This window comes from Anabas testudineus, chromosome 18, assembly GCF_900324465.2.
Source record: "Anabas testudineus chromosome 18, fAnaTes1.2, whole genome shotgun sequence".
Lineage (NCBI taxonomy): Eukaryota > Metazoa > Chordata > Actinopteri > Anabantiformes > Anabantidae > Anabas > Anabas testudineus.
The window spans coordinates 581,307-599,140 of NC_046627.1; the positions used below are offsets into that span (position 1 = coordinate 581,307).

General features: G+C 42.5%; 2 protein-coding genes across 2 annotated transcripts; both read left to right on the plus strand.

Moving 5' to 3' along the window:
- Nucleotides 1-1,276: 1,276 nt before the first annotated feature.
- LOC113168434 (zinc finger protein 664-like) lies at nt 1,277-7,851 on the plus strand. The gene is made up of 2 exons (XM_026369452.2): nt 1,277-1,740; nt 5,969-7,851. The coding sequence occupies exons 1-2, from the start codon at nt 1,333-1,335 to the stop codon at nt 6,773-6,775; spliced, it is 1,215 nt and encodes a 404-aa protein (XP_026225237.1). The 5' UTR covers nt 1,277-1,332; the 3' UTR covers nt 6,776-7,851.
- A 5,424-nt stretch (nt 7,852-13,275) lies between these two features.
- On the plus strand, nt 13,276-13,662 carry LOC113168658 (protein C2-DOMAIN ABA-RELATED 9-like; the record flags this gene model as incomplete). The annotated part of the gene is made up of 1 exon (XM_026369700.1): nt 13,276-13,662. A coding segment is annotated over one exon (387 nt), but the record flags the coding sequence as incomplete, so codon positions are not given.
- Between the last annotated feature and the right edge of the window lie 4,172 nt (nt 13,663-17,834).

Here is a 17,834-nt window from a genome sequence, read left to right on the forward strand (position 1 = left end):
AAATAGTCTGTGATCAATTCTTCTAATTTATTATAATAAAATCACGATTGGATCCAATCAGTTAATGAATTCACTTCACTTATGATACTGGACACTCTCCAAAGATGAGACAGGAACAGGTGTGGTGCTGATGAAGAACTCAGCGTAGCAGTTTTCACTGTGAATACACACAACAGCACATTTCTGATATCTCGAGTTCTCTAAAGGTGGGACGAAGTCCAACAGTCCACAGAACCAGCTGATGTGATGTAAGAACTTCCTGTCCACACGAGAAGCTTCTTCATCTGAAGACGAGTGTTCAGGTCAGAGGTCAAGTGAAACCAAACCTGGAGGTTAAACCTGTCTCTGACCCACTGACTTCTGACTGAAGAAGCTTCTTGATGAGCAGTGAAACGGTTCAAGTCCAGTTACCAGGACTCAACCTGTTTTGGTTCTGGTCGATGTAATCCGGGTCCTGGTTCTCCTCCTTCGTTCTGTTTTTGCAGTGATCCAGGTTCATTCCGTTCTGGTTCTGGACTGAAACCCGGACCCTCCGACGTCGCATCCGCGTTCTCGCGATCTCTCGCGGTAACTGCGGCTCCGGAGACACGCCCTAAAGACAGTCACGTGACTCACTTTGTTTACTCTAGTGTAGTATTAAATACTTGTAGTACTGTATTATTACTCATAGAAGAAAGAAAACCCACTAGAGACTACTTCACCTGTAGTACATAAAAGTACTTCAGTCCACTCAGAAAGTTTTCTCTGAGTTACTAATAAAAATACTTGAAGAAGTTAATGTTGCTGATAATAAGACTTTAAAAATAAGTTGATTATTATTATTTTATATTAATCTGTGTCTGAGAAGTTAAAACTGTCAAAGTACTGAAGTCCACTGAGCAGAGTCCACGTTACTACAGATCCAGGAACTGTGTCAGGTAGGAATCAGACGGGTTCTGGTTCAGCAGCTGGATTCTAACTCACAGCTGGAGTGTGTGTGTGTGTGTGTGTGTGTGTGTGTGTGTGTGTGTGTGTGGTTAATCTTTCAGAAACACACACCTGTGTTGTGTAATAATTCTCACCTGTCCACAGAGACCCGTTCATTCATACGATTGTTTCCATAACATCAGTTTCTTCTTGGACTTTTCTTTTATTATGATTTTTATCTTCTCATAATATTAAAATATGAATTATGAATTATTACCAGGACTAAATCAGACCTGGACCTGGTGGGCTGTGGTTCCTGCTCTGATGACGTCAGCCTCTCTACCACTCTCCTAGATATCGCGAGACTTCAGTACCATCGCGAGAACACGAGGCGACATTTTGGATTCGACGTGGCGGACACGGATCATGGACTCGGTGAGAGAACCGGGTCCGGACTTCACGGACCAGGAACGATGCAAGAGCGAAACGAAGGAGGGGGACCACTTTCAAATGACGGTAAAGGAGGAAGAGCGGGACGCGGATTTCATAGACCGGGACCTAAACCAGAGCAGACTGAGGGAGGACTACTACAGAGTCGTAGTAAAGGAGGAGGTCCAGGACTCGGGTTTGGACCAGGACCACCACCATAGACATGTAAAGGAGGAGAACCAAGACCCGGATTTCACCGTCCAGGACTGCTACAAAATCATAATAAAGGAGGAAGACCAGGACCCGGATTCCGCCGACGAGGACCAGTGCAGCCACAGAGGACAGGACCACAATCAGGACCCGAACCACTGGACCCAGGACCCCGCTGGACCCTCGGATCCTGAGGTCAGTCACATTAGGGACGGAACAGCAAAAAATAAGAGTCTCACATTATTTCCTGTCCGCTAAGAACCGATATGTGGTTTTATGAAACCACTTTACCTACTTCCGGATTTCAAAATAAAAGACGCCAAACTTGTCATATATGATACACGAGTTTTTGAGCTGTTTACAGCATCAGTGTGAGATTTATTCTGTTAAAAACCCAATGTATACAATCAGATACAGGGAATGTATGGATATTACACCAGGAGGTAGTTAATTAACCAGGGGGCAGTATTTAATTAACCAGAGGGCAGTAATCAATTAACCAGAGGGCAGTAATCAATTAACCAGAGGGCAGTAATCAATTAACCAGAGGGCAGTAATCAATTAACCAGGGGGCAGTAATCAATTAACCAGGGGGCAGTAATCAATTAACCAGAGGGCAGTAATCAATTAACCAGGGGGCAGTAATTAATTAACCAGGGGGCAGTAATCAATTAACCAGAGGGCAGTAATTAATTAACCAGAGGGCAGTAATCAATTAACCAGGGGGCAGTAATTAATTAACCAGAGGGCAGTATTTAATTAACACTATTTAATTAACCAGGGGGCAATAATCAATTAACCAGGGGGCAGTAATTAATTAACCAGAGGGCAGTATTTAATTAACCAGGGGGCAGTAATTAATTAACCAGGGGGCAGTAATTAATTAACCAGAGGGCAGTAATTAATTAACCAGGGGGCAGTAATTAATTAACCAGGGGGCAGTAATTAATTAACCAGAGGGCAGTAATCAATTAACCAGGGGGCAGTAATTAATTAACCAGAGGGCAGTATTTAATTAACACTATTTAATTAACCAGGGGGCAATAATCAATTAACCAGGGGGCAGTAATTAATTAACCAGAGGGCAGTATTTAATTAACCAGGGGGCAGTAATTAATTTACCAGAGGGCAGTAATCAATAAACCATGGCACTTTCCAGTGACACCGCCAGACTGAGAGATTTCAGGAAAGATAAACGGGTGTTTTTTAAGGAAGAACTTCGTCAGTTTTGAAAAGGTTAAGGTAAGAAAAACATTTAAATTGTTAAACCTCAATACAAACAGTTACTTGACTGATGTAATGTGAAATAATTTAATATTTCAACTGTGTTGAAAATGTGGATTTATAAGGTCAAACAACTCTAAATCAGTTGATTATCATTTTATTGCATGTAGTTATTTTATTTTTAAAGTTAGCTCATTCAAAATTTAAATTGCATAAATTTGGAGCAAAAGTTTAGCACATGCAACTTGTATGATGATGATGATGATGATGATGATTGCTATGGTACCTTTATGTGCTATTAACGTTTAGCTTACTGGTTTTTAATAAATTACACCAAATATAGACAATAATCTTTTTTGTGTGGTCCTGTGTTGTGTTTTTAGATGGAAAGATATCACAGTGTTGAAGAGGCCACGAACATGATTCTGGACGGTAATGCTAGTGACATGGAGCAGCTAGGGGAAGATGATGATGATGACGAGGAGGAATGGACTCCTCCTGCAAGGATTGAGGAAAAATCAGATAGCAGTGATGATGAGGAAGATCCAGAAGCTTCAGAAGAGGACACAACAAATCCAGTCCAGTCAACAAGCAGCAAAGTGAAAAGGAAAGAGTAACAGTGGAAAAAAAAAAAAGGTTTGAAACTCCAGCTGTTGAGTTTGAGGAATGTGTTGATGAAAACTCTGAAGACAGGCGTACCTGGACACCATATATGTATTTTAAAGATTTTGTGACAGAGAAAATGCTCCAAGAAACTTCAGAAGAAACAAACTTGAACAGTGAGCAGAAAGATGGAAAACCAGTGAACACTAATGTCAAAGAAATGGAGCAAGTTCTGGGTATGTACATGCACATGGGGTTAAATCAGACGCCCAGGGTACAAGATTATTGGGAAATGGAGACGAGGTACCCTGCTGTTTGTGATTTGATGTCACGGGGTCGATTCCTGAAGTTGCTGACGCTCCTCCACTTCCAGGACAACCTCAATGTGTCTGAAGATGCAAAGAAAGATAAGCTGTGGAAACTGAGGCCATGGTTGGAGCAACTACGTCAACGCTTTCTTAGCATACCCCCTGAAGAATGTCATGCTGTTGATGAAATCATGGTGCCTTTCAAAGAAAAATCACATCTACGGTGCTGCATGACAGACAAACCTCACAGATGGGGGTTCAAGATGTGGCGACGTGCCGGACAAAGTGGCTATCTTTATGACTTTGACGTGTGCCCAGGGGCAGAGCATCCTGACAAAGAGAAGTCTGATGTTGGTGCTTGTGGAGACGTTGTCCTGAAAATGACTTCGACTCTTCCAGCAGGAAAAAATCACAAAGTTTTTGCAGACAGCGACTTTACATCAGTTCCATTGGTGGAGCACTTAAAACAAAGAGGAATCTACTACATAGGCACAGTCCGAATGAACAGGCTGAAGAACAACCAACTGATGGATGAGGAAGACTTGAAGAAAAAGGGTAGAGGGTCTCTGGATTTCAGAGTCACAGGAAGACGTCATCGTCGTAAGATGGTTTGACAACAAAGCTGTGAACCTGATCTCCTCCTTTGTTGGCATAGAACCACTTGGCAATGTGAAGCGTTGGGATCGGAAGGCCAAAAGCCACATAATGGTGCCCAGACCAGCCATCGTTGACACATATAACAGGTTCATGGGAGGACTGGACCTTCACGACATGTTAACTGCACTTTACAAGTACAACTTCAGATCCCGAAGATGGTACTTGTACATCTGGTGGCACACGGTTACAGTGGCACTAATAAATGCTTGGATCCGCTACAAAAGAGACCTGGAAAAAGTAAAAACCAGCCAGAAACCCCTGCCCCTGACAAGGGTTCAGGCTTCTGTTGCCACCTCTCTCACAAGCGCAGGAAAGGGCAAGAAGTGTGGCAGACCACTGTCCTCTCCAGAAGCAACACCAACTCCCCCACGCAAGAGGAAATCCACTGTGATGCCCCTGATGTGATAAGGGATGGCATCGATCACTTCCCGACATGGGAAACCAGACAGAGATGCAAGCACTGCACAGACCACTTTTCTCATGTCTACTGAGTGAAGTGCAGCGTGCATCTTTGCCTGAACAAGGACAGAAACAGTTTTCTGGCCCATGAACAATAAAATGTTGAAGAACAAAGTTAGTCAAAAATAACAACAGAACTGTTCCACACGGCCGGTTCTGTTGGTTTTTGTTTGTTCAAGAAATGTTTTAGCACCGATGTATCACACATGATACAAAATCAAAGAAATTGATATTTGTTGTTGTTGTTGTTGTTCAGAATGACCAATAAAGGCTCCAGTTTCAAAGAATTAGAAGTTTCTGTCAGTTATTTAATGGTTTGGGCTTTACAGGGTCATTAATCAGTCTGTTTGATCATATATTATTATATTATTAGATATACATTATTCCCCACTGTCCTAATTAAAGCTAAACCCTTAGGAAATATAAAAATTCCCTTGGTTATTTATTAGGTTGATGACACACGTGTGGTGTAAAATTAATAAACTCTTCAGTTTTTAAGTTTGTCCTTAGTTTGTTGCACCAAAGAAAAATGACAAATTTCAGTGACAAACTAGTAGATGTTTTTGTACTTGTTAATTTTAAAATGCTACTATTCTTAACTAAAATGCAGAAAATAGTTGTATATTAAAGTAGTAAAGCATTGAAGCAGCAAAAGTAGCAGAAATGATACATATTATATGTAATGCTGCAAATAATAATTCTAAATTTTTTATTAATCAACTGTACTTGCATTAAAAACTAGTCTAATAATTAATCTTTCAACTCTTTGAATGATTTTCCCTAAAAAATAATTCTTAAAAATAAAAATATTCTAACTTAAAAAGTGTCCAAGAATTAAGAGATGGTTGTTTTGTTTGTTCAGCGTTTAAACCTCTGACTACTGTAAGGCAGCGAACTGAGCTTCACACTTCAGCTGTGTGCTCAGTTCTATACTGAGTCCTCTGCTCTCTCATCTTATACCACATCTCTAGGTTCCATTATCCACTGACACGGCCTTTCCTATTAAAGCTAAACTGATGACAGACAGCTTTTCCTGTCCCTTTCACCAATATTAGCATCAACACATTGAGTTAGTGCCTAATTCTGAGGTGTCCTAAAACTGGTACAGTGTTTTTTGTTTTTATCCAGCCCATGTCCACATGATTAAATCCCCTCTCTTTCTCTCTGTTTAGAAACAGGATGCAGCAAAGATAGTCAAACGTCATCGCTGTGAGGAATGTGACAAAGCCTTTGCAAGACCATCGGAGCTCAAGATTCATCAGAGAATTCACAGTGGAGAGAAACCGTACAGTTGTGACCAGTGTGGGAAAACCTTCAGAACAGTAGGTGGTCTAAAAGTCCACCTGCGTACTCACACTGGAGAGAAACCCTACAGCTGTGACCAGTGTGGAGCAACTTTCACCAGATTAGGTAAATTAAAGATCCATAAACGTGCACACACCGGAGAGAAACCGTACATCTGCGACCGCTGTGAGAGAGCTTTTGCCGTATTAAGCTGTCTAAAAACTCACCAGCTCATTCATACTGGAGAAAGACCTTACTGCTGCGATCAGTGTACGAAAGCTTTCACCACATCCAGTGACCTGAATATCCACCAACGTGTTCACACGGGAGAGAAACCGTATTGGTGTGACCAGTGTGGGAAAACCTTCTCTCAACTCAACAACCTAAAAACACACCAGCGCGTTCACACTGGAGAGAAACCCTACGTCTGTGTTCACTGCAACAAAGCCTTCACCAGTTTAGGTCAGCTGAGCGTCCACCAGCGTGTTCACACCGGAGAGAAACCTTACTGTTGTGACCAGTGTGGGAAAGCTTTCTCTCAACACGGTCAGCTAAAAACACATCAGCTGGTTCACACGGGGGAGAAACCTTACTGCTGTCATCAGTGTGGGAAAAGCTTCTCTCAAAACGGTCAGCTGAAAACACACCTGCGTGTTCACACTAGAGAAAACCACACAGCTGTGACCAGCGTGTGACAGTACTGTACGGATCTGTGCTCGAGGTGTGTTTACATCAATAATTAATAATTATGTTTATACGCAGTCATACTACACAATAGAAATGTGGCTGACTTGTATAAACTGGCAATAAGGGGAAATCAGCCAATCACATAAGAGCAATGAATTCTAACCAAACACATCCACATCATTTTAAAAATAGATAAACTCAAAGTTTAGTTGGAAAAAAAGGAATCATGGAGACAAACACTCCCTCAGAGGAAACTTAAAGCTCCAACTTCCTACCTGACACGTCTGCTGTATAAATGGAAGGATTTCAACCTGTATGGTGTTCAGGCTGCTCACAGTCATATTACTACAGATTTGACCCCGTCAGCTGATGTTGAGGGGGTTAACTTTCTTCTTTACGTGCTGCTGTCGGCTCCTCCTGGACCTGCTGACCACCTCCTTGTCTCATTCATTATTGTACCTGAGTCAGACAGACTCTGTTTAATGATTGTCAGTGTTAATAACTGCTTTGCAATTTGGTTTAATTACCGAGGCTGCTGGTTATTTCTTAATAAAATATCAGTGTCATTTCTGTAAAAGTGACCTTTATACCAAAATTCAAGATTAGAGAACGATTTTTATTTTCAGTTCATTTGTGGTCAAATTTCACTTGAGTCTGTTTGAGGAGAATCATAAGAAACTTTAAAATCCTCAATAGTAATGTTAGAAACATCGATGTCCACTGATATTTAAAGATTTATTATGATAACTTATGTGGTCTTACAGTGTTTCCCAGCCCTCATACATATGTATATAAATTAATTATTATTATTAATTATTATTATTATTAATTATAAACATTTCCAAACACACATTTTTACAGACTGATGATTGTTGTTTTTTACTTGAAGAGATTTAAGGTTTCAATGACAGGATGTTTGTTCTCTGAGAATAAGAATTGAAATGAGGATATTTGACTGTTACAGTTAGATTTAATATCATTAAATCACATAAACACAAAGTTCCATTAACTTGTTGGTGAAACCTCTGTTATTGAATGTGGAATAACTGTTTGTCTCTATATTTATAAATGCTTTTTAAATTCATCGAGTTTTCTGTGACTTTGTTAAAGTTTCTCCAACTTTAAACTTTAAACTAGAAACGTGGAAAATAAACTGAGCAACGTGGATGTTTTCAAAGACGAGTTAAAAACACCTGTGTCAGGTAAGAAGGTGTCTTCATGCTGTTCTAAACCTCAGGTCCTGTCTCTCCGTGGTTGTTGTGATTAATGTAGTAATTATGAATTCATGTAATAATAATTGATAATTTAGACAATAAACCAACAGTTTATAACGATATTAAAAGAAAAGCACTTATTCCTTAAATGAACCAAAACACGTCACTTCAAACTACATGAGAACGTCCTCTCGTCTTATTGGTCAGATTGTCTCAACAGAAACAGTGAAAACAGGAAGAAGGTGAAGTGTTGTTCTACTGGACGTCTGTCTGACAGTAGAGATGAGTTCACTATGAATGTTCATCGGTCCGTGTTATTACCCACTTATTATTAGGAGTTAATTCTTATAGTTCTCCGTGATCTCCAACATTTAACCTGTTAAACTCTTCATCCAGAACAAAAGTGAGGTTGACTTTAGGTTTTCTGTCTGTTGCCAGTGGTCCAGACTGGTAATTAGCAGAACCAGCGGCTCTGCCTGTTGGGGGGGGGTTTCCCTCCTCACTGTGACAGCACCTCACACTGGGAGTTTACATCACACGACTTTAACAATCACTCATGTAACAGATTTCCTGTAAACACGTAACAGGGTTTTACAAGAAGCATCTACAGGACAAAGGCTGCAGACACGTTACACGGAGCGATGTAACCTCATTTTTAAATTAAGTCCAGAATCCAGCTGAAAGTTCCCTTAGACGTGTGAATAAGTCACTTTTTACCTTCACCTGTCTTTAATGTCTGTGCTGTTAGTGGAGTTTGGAATGAACGTCGCTGTTTGAACTGTGGTAAAGTAGTTCTAACAATCACAAGACATCCTGCAGCTTGTATTCCAGGTTTGTGAGGTCTGAAGATGAGTGATAAACAAACAGTCCAGGATCCAGGAGCAAAACCGAGGGAGTTGGAACAGTGACATTAATAAAAGCCCAGCAGTAACTCAGCTTGACCTTTGAACTGGAAGAACCTCGCTAAAGTGACGCTGGTGCAAATGATGCTCTTCAACGATGCCTCTGCCTCGTGTTCATCAAAGGACACATCAGAGAGAGATGATGCTAACATGGTCCTTGGTCTGGATAACCACAGAAGGAACTAGAGGACAGAGGGTTCCTGGTTCCTTTACACTTATGAGGGACTCGCTCGATGCTCTGATGGTGACAGTGGGTCCATGTCTGCGCTGCGGCGTTCTGTCCATTACCTCATTGGTTCTGTCTGCAGAAGACAGTTGGTGGATGAATGTGATGATGAAGTCATGACCTCAGTAAAACTCAGGAGACACTCTGCTTCAGCCTAAAACTGTTCATCTGGGTTCTGACCAGAGCCAACAACACAACTAGTCAGGATCTAAACCGGTCTCCATCAGATCACTAGAGAAGTGAAGCTTATACAGAAAGTTAGAAATCGAACAATCATTCATTAGGAGTTAATCTCCTCACAGACAGTTTAATGTCATTATTTTACAAACGGACTGATTTTTAGCTTCTTTCATTAAGTGATGCAGAGAAAAACGTCTGAGGGCGGTGGATCCTCCATCGATCACAGGTCGGGACTGTGGGAGGTTCTAATAAAACAGTGTGAAATGTTATAACACCAACAATATGTAAGGGCTTCACACAGAGGACGTGTGTAAAGATATTTAAAATATTAAATTAAGAAATGTTTAATATGAGAAATATGCTTTAAAAAAAAAAACACTCGATCTGACATTTGTAATAAAAACGTACAAACAAGTTTTTAAAATGAACTTTTACTCCTTTCTATAAAGTTTCCTTTAGTTTATCTTTTCAGGATCATAAACAAATCACAGATAACAAATGTTCTCACTGTCTCTAGTTGAAGTCTTGTTGATGAAACAGCTTTTTGTTCTTATTGTTGTTACAGTTTATTTTGCTGAGGGACTCAGTTCATTGTTCACTCAGTAGATTAGTAGGAGACTGTTTTAATTACCCTAAAAGCGCCACCTACTGACAGGGAACCACTACTACAGCCCAGCTGGAGTCTGACTGAGAAATCTGTGGTGTTTCATCATAAATGAAATATTTACCTGTATTAATGTGTTAGATTTATAAAGAGTTATATTAAGGCCACGTGTCACGTTCCCTTGTGTCATTATTCTTTCACAGTAATATTATTTCTCACGGTAACGTCCCTCGTTACTGTTGTAGGACGCTGGAGTTACTTACGTCTTGTTCACTCAGTTCTATTTGTTCCTCTGGTTTCTTGGGGTTTTCACTCTGTGACACGTTCCCACTGAACTTCGTGCTTTTCAGAAATTAAAACACAGATGAATTAAAACAATCCAGGAAAACTGAAACTCTGTGGATCTATAAAAGCAGGTGGAGCAGCAGACTAGTGTTGAGAATCAAGGTGAATCAAGACTCCAGGTGAGACTTTACCTGATATTCAGTTCTTTACTGTTTTATTTCTTCTCTCTTGTTTCTGTCGTGTGTTTGTAAAGTTTTCAACTCTTCATGTGTAAATTAGTTAATGTGAAAACTTATCATGGAGCAGGAACGAAAAAAAAAATCCAGTTCCATTCTTTTTAACAGTTTTAAATTTATTATCCCAACATTTCATAGAATTCTAATTATATTACGACTTAGTGACAACTGTAAATCCACGAACTATGACCTCCTCTCTTCCTGTACTCCTGTCGGTCCTCTGCAGCCTGTGAACTATGACCTCCTCTCTTCCTGTACTCCTGTCGGTCCTCTGCAGCCTGTGAACTATGACCTCCTCTCTTCCCGTCTCCTGTCGTTCCTCTGCAGCCTCCTGTGAACTATGACCCCCTGGCTGCAGCTGAAGCTCAGCTGACTTCCCTCCAGCGGCTTGGGAGTGACAGACGGCTACGTCAAGGTGTTCTGTAACTCCGCCCACCTTGGTACAGCATCTGTTGTCAAGAACAACGCCGACCCCTTCTGGAGCGAGGAGTTTGCCCACTCCAAGGCGCAGGAGACGACAGTCTGACGTTTCGGGTGTTTGACAGCGACGTCGGTTCTGATGTCAGCTGGTGGGAGACTGCCAGGTCCAGATCAAGCAGGGAACCAATGCTGATAAGTGGGATCTGAAGAAAGGTGGAACCCTCAGCTACACTTACAGACTCTGCTTTTAAGGTCATTAGAATGGATGGATGTGACCCTTGACCTTTACAGCTGCTCTGTGAGCCACAAAGATCTAAACTGCTTTATTCAATAAACCCTTTCAGCATCAACACCTCTTTGTTTGTCTCTTTGTTGTGGTTCTCTTCTCCTCTAACCTCGGACTCCTTGTTTCATTCATTAAAATACTTTTTTTTTTTCTGTTGTGAATAGAAAACCTCCTGTTTAATCCAGCTCTGTAGAACCTGTTGAATCAGAACCCACTCACAAAGGCTTTGACAAGTCACAGTTGATCCGGTGGGTTCATGTTCTAACCCCTCGATTCCTCAACTTTAAACCTAAGAAGTAAGAACCTAGAACCTCAGTGACACGTGCAGCACTCGGTGACGTGGCTCAGACTGAGGAGACTCAGATTTTATATCAGCTGTGTTTTTATTGTGTCAACAAACATAAAAAGTACATTTAGCAGGTGTCCAGAAACCAGAGTCCACTTTAAACACGGTGCTGTTTGATGTCTGCTGGCTGTGAAACTCCACAACTGCTGTTGATGAATATTATTAATCAATCTTACTGTTACTGGGACCAATGAGAACCTGCTCGTGGTTTCAGGAGCTGACTGACTTGACTTTCTTTCTTCTTGAGGTTCTGTTCCGGGACTGTTCCTCATCTAGAGTTTGGAACAGTTCTGTCTTCTCTGTTTTAGTGAACAGCTTCAAATAAAAGCTGAACTTTCAGCTCATGTTCATCTTTTCATCTTAAACCACTGATTCTCCTCCACCCATCCCTCTCCATCTCCAGTCTGTCTGCTGACTGACATACAGAGTATGCTTGTCTTTGGACTATGGGAGGAACACAGAGAACCCAGAGAGAACCCACACAGACACAGGAGGAAACTCCTCGCAGGGAGTAACCGGCACAGTTCAAAGTTCAAACCGTGCTGCCTCCAGATGGTTTATCCTACATCACACCTCTTCCCCTTCCACCTCATGTAACTGTCCGTCTTCATGGGTCGTCACTCCACAGAGCAGCTCTCCTGAAGGTCGTTGAATCCCTGCAGGCTGTAAAAGCTGCTGCTCAGTCTTCAGTCTTACTCCACCTGATCTATCTGTAGACACAGTCAACCTCCAGATGAGTCCTCTGCTCTTCTCCATCATCCAGTCACATGGTTCTTCCTGACCACACACACAGCATCTTCCTGTCCTTCACACGTCCACAGGAAATGCATGTTTGATGAAGGCCTCGTTCAGATCTCTGCTCTGTCTTAATGGAGCTGCTGCATCAGGGTCAAAGCTCTGACCTTTACCTACCTGACTAAAACAAAAGCCCTGGTACCTGAACTCCCTCATCCAGGTCTACAGTCCCTCTCACTCACTGCACTCTGCCAGTGATCCACGTCTTGTGGTCCCCTCACCTCTAAAGATCCCGGGTTACTCCTCAGCTCTGTGTTAGATACTTTGCTGCTACTTTGAAAAAAAAGCATCTGATAAATAATTAAATGTAAAACCAACCAAATGAGCCGTTGATACATGATGTTGGACTTCGCTTCACTTTGATGCAGCAGTTTTTACAGAAACTGCTGACAAAGGTCAAAAAGAATCAAGAACTAATAAGATCAAATAAATGCAGCTGTTGGTTTCACACTCGCTTTATATATCTATATGTAACGCTGAGTGAGCAGAAGGCTGCGAGTGTGGGGGGGTGATATCAGGTGTGTTGGTCTATAAAAGCATATGAAGCGACAGACGGCGTTCAGAGACGTGCATCAGGATTCCAGGTGAGACTCCACCTGTCACTGACGTTTTCTTCATGTGTTTCTGTTCATTAGTTCTTATTCTTCAGCATCTTTCCAAGTTCTTCTTTAGGGATTTTACCACTTCACTAACGCACTGAACTACATTAATACTACATATTATTATTATGAATACACTATGATAACTGAATGTTTGACTCTTCAGTCCAGCAGTGATCTGTGTGATTGAAGAACCAGGGTCCAGAATCCAGTGAGTGTCAGAGTCTTAGTTTGAAGCTGTTCTTTCCTGTTTGTGTTAGATTAACTGTCAGATTTCTCTGTTTAAGGTGGAACTGAATGTTAACGTTGTGTCATGATCTCCACATTTCTACTGTTCTCTCTCCTCTGCAGCCTCCTGTGAACTATGACCTCCTCTCTTCCTGTACTCCTGTCGGTCCTCTGCAGCCTGTGAACTTTGACCTCCTCTCTTCCTGTACTCCTGTTGGTCCTCTGCAGTCTGGCTGCCACTGAAGCCCAGCTGACGGTGTACAACATGAGGGCCAGCGGTCTTCCCTCCAGCGGCCTGACCAAGCCGGACGGCTTCGTCAAGGTGTACTGTAACTCTGTCTTTATGGGTCAAACAGCTGTTGTCAAGAACAACGCGAACCCCGTGTGGGGTAATGAGTTCTCCTATTCCAAGGCCAGCGTGAACGATTTACTGCGACTGGAAATTTATGACGAAGACATCGGTTCTCACGACTTGCTGGGAATCTGCAAAGGAAATTTGAAGAGGGGAACCTATAGTAGTTCCTGCTCCCTGAGCAAAGGTGGAACCCTCCGGTTCACTTACAGACTTGGTTGAACAAGTCCTTAGCTTTGAATAGATGTGTGTGACCCTGGACCTTTACAGCAACACGACCACACCGTGTTGTTCAGGTCCTACAATTTAATATTCAGCTTTTTGATCTGACTAATCATCGACATGTTATCCACAAAGATGTTGATAACTGTTAACTGTAATTCAATAAAGCCTTGAAGCATCAATACCCGTCTCTCTCTTTGCTGTGGTTAATAAAAAGAAAGAAGTTTCCCTGTAACAGAAAAATAAAAACGTGTTATAATCAGCTGCATAGACGCAGGAAGAATTGTTGGTGTCCTTGAATTAAAGAGAGAAAAACCACAAAGGTCACTGAAGTAACCTGAAACTGACAAATTAATAACAAATAAAACTGTACTCGTTAAAATCAGACGTAGCTTTTTAGTTGTGCTTCAACAGAACCATGTTAAAAACTAACTAGTGAAACCGGTCTGGACTAAATGTTGGTTCCATGAACTTCATATTTAGTCGATCAGACTTTTGAAGCTGCTCACTTCAGTCAAACGGTTTCTACACCTGTCCACAGGTGTTTGGTTTCACTCCTCATGAACAAACTGCTCCAGCTGTCTCAGGTTTCACACTGGGCAGCACGGTTTTCTCCAGGATGCCTTGATAGTCTTGAGATTTAAGAAACCCTGTGTCAGAAACTGTGAGCAGCTGTAGATGGTCTCACAGTCTTTAACATGTGTGTCTGTCTTTTTATTTCTAACCTCCTGAGACGACTCTGTAGTTTTCTGTGGTCCATGTTCAGTGTGGTTCACACCGTGATACCAAACAGCACAGTGACCACGTTTCACCCTTTAAATAGTCAGACTGACTGATTCCAGGTGTGAAGACACCTGTGAAGCGAATTACAGGACACACGTTAGTTTAACATGGTCAAATTATTTGACATCTTTTCTAGGAGAATCATCATTTTAGTCATTAGTTCGTTTTTTAAAAACTATTAACTAAATATTTCTTCTTATTTTTGTCAGTTTCAACTTATTCTGCTCCTCCAAACGATGCTAAACTCAGCCGGTCTTCATCAAACCACATTAGGCTCCAGACCTTTGCTGTCATGGTTACAGTAGTGAACTCGTTGTCTGGTTCAGACACTGACACCGTACCAGGTATTTCCAGTATTATCAGGATCTTACTGTAAAATCTGTTACACAGCTTCTCATTAAATCAACACAGAAGATAAAAGAGTTCTAGAGCTGCTACAAGAAGCTTTATTAGTTTAAAACATGTCCTTTAAGACAAACCGAATTAAGAATTAGAGAAAAGAAGACTGGGAAGAACCAGGAGCAGGGGAAAACCCAGCACCTCAATCAACACCAAACACTCCTGTCCCAGGTCAACGTACTGCCACCAGAACGTCCTACAGGAGACAGAAGGACCAACTGTGGTTTCAAATTAAAGAACAAACCAGAAGAATCTCGTGGTCAGGTCCAGACAGAAAACCAGCACCCTGAACTTCCCAGAGACACTTTAAGGTTGCTTTCACACCTACAGGATTTAGTTCGATTAAATCGCACTCAAGTTCGTTCTCCCTCTTGGTTCGGTTCGTTTTGTCCGGTGTGAACACGGTAATCGCACTCGAGTGCGCACCAAAACAACCGCACCGAGACCCCCAAAACGAGGTGGTCTCGATCCGCATCATCTAACGAACTCTGGTGCGGTCCTCCTGGTGGGAACGCGTACCGAACCAAAACGGGACCAAACGCTATGAATCTCGTGTTTTGAGGACTTTGGGTAGTGTGTAGATTCACATTTCTTTCGTGTCTGATTAATGGAGGACAAATGTGGGGACGTGAGGAGGTGAAGTGTCTCACAGACACCAGGTCTGAAGACTCTGCAAGCGATGTAACGTAATGAACAATAATGAACGGGATGATCGATCTGCATTAACATTTATAGTTAAATCATCTCTCTCCTGTCACACAAACATACAGTAGAACAACACTTTATCTTCTTCCTTTATTCACTTTTTATTTCCAGCGGCAGAAACAATCTGACCAATAAGAGCAGAGGACGTTCTCACGTAGTTTGAAGTGACGTGTTTTGGTTCGTTTGGATTTTTACTCTGTGTGAAACGAAACCGAACCGAAGAGAAACTGATACAAAGTTACAAAGTCATCAACTGATTCGGACCAAAGCAAACGAATTAAGGTGGGAAAGCGACACTTTAAGTTACCCCACTATTCAGGGAGCTGGTCTGGCCCAGACTCCCAGCAGCTCAGTACATTGAGGTCCACCACACCTCATGAGAGGCTTTTTATGACCTAACCCCCGCCCTCAGACACCTGTTTGTCCTTCCTCATCTGATCTCCACCCCCAACTCCACAGACGCCTGAGACCCTTCAGTCCCCAACACATCAGTAACTGTCAGCTTTAAAGCATACTGTCCAAACCGTTCCACGGACGATGCCATCACCACTACTCTCCACCTGGCTCTCAGCCATCTGGACAACAAAGACTCATATGTTCGAATGCTGTTCATAGACTTCAGCTCAGCATTCAACACCATCATTCCCCAGCAGTTGATTGGGAAGCTGAGCCGACTGGGTCTGAACACCTGCCTCTGCAACTGGATCCTGGACTTCCTGACTGGGAGACCTCAGTCAGTCCGGATCTGGAACAGCATCTCCAGCACCACCATGCTGAGCACTGGGGCCCCTCAGGGCTGTGTGCTCAGTCCACTGCTGTTCACTCTGCTGACTCACGACTGTGTAGCGATGCACAGCTCGAATCAGATCATCAAGTTCGCTGATGACCCGACTGTGGTTGGTCTCATCAGCAAGAACGACGAGTCAGCGTACAGAGGAGGTACATCAGCTCTCAGCCTGGTGCAAGGCCAACAACCTGTCTCTGAACGTTGGGAAAACTAAAGAGATGGTTGTTGACTTTAGAAGAGCAAAGCGTGACCACTCTCCACTGAACATCGATGGAGCGTCAGTGGAGATCGTCAAGAGCACCAAATTTCTTGGTGTCCATCTGGAGGAGAACCTCACCTGGTCACTCAACACCCGCTCCATCAGCAAAAAGGCCCAGCAGCGTCTCTACTTCATGAGGAAGCTGAGGAAAGCCCATCTGCCGCCCCCCATTTTGACTACATTTTACAGGGGGACCATTGAGAGCATCCTGAGCGGCTGCATCACTGCCTGGTTCGGGAACTGCACCGTTTCGGATCGCAAGGCCCTACAGCGGATAGTGAGGACAGCTGAGAAGATCATTGGAGTCTCTCTCCCCTCCATCACGGACATTTACACCACACGCTGCATCCGCAAGGCTACCTGCATTGTGGAAGACCCCACCCACCCCTTACACCCAATCTTCACACTTCTGCCATCAGGGAAGAGGTTCCGCAGCATTCGGCCCTCACAACCAGACTGTTGAACAGTTTCTTCCCCCAAGCCATCAGGCTCCTCAACACACACACAACAAACTGAACTGAGCACACACACACACACACACACACACACACACACATTAATTTCAGCTACTGGTCGCTGCTGTTTTTGTGTTTGTTGTTCTGTTTTTTTGTCTTCTGACGTCTGTCTGCACTTTTTCTTTGTGTTCTTGCACTGTTTGCACAGGATGCACTTTATGTGTCTAGGACAACTTAGCAGTCCTCAGCCCCATGTTTGTCTTGTTGCCGTTTTATGTAGCACCATGGTTCTGGAGAAACGTTGTCTCATTTCACTATGTACTGCTTCAGACAATAAAGCTTCTTGACTTGACTTGAAACCTCAGTGACACGTGCAGCACTCAGTGAAGTGGGTCAGACTGAAGAGATTCAGCTTTTATATCAGAAGTATTTTATATCTAGAATCTGCAGCTCTGTCAACAAATATAACAAGTACATTTACCAGATGTCCAATTTAAACACGGAGGTCTGCTGGCTGTGAAACTCAACAACTGCTGCTGCAGCTTCATTATCATCAGTGGAGGTGAAGTCGAGGCTCCAGTAAACATTCACAGTTACATCCTGCGTCGTCCTCCTGTGCTCAACTGGAATTCATGTTGATAGGAGTTATTATTAATAACATGGTGACCTAAACTTGCTTTGTTCTAATGTAAGAGCATCAAATAAAAGAGAAACTTCAGAGCGTTTGTCTCCGTTTGACCTTAAACAAGTAAAACAAGAGAGAACAGTAAGTAGTTATAGTCTG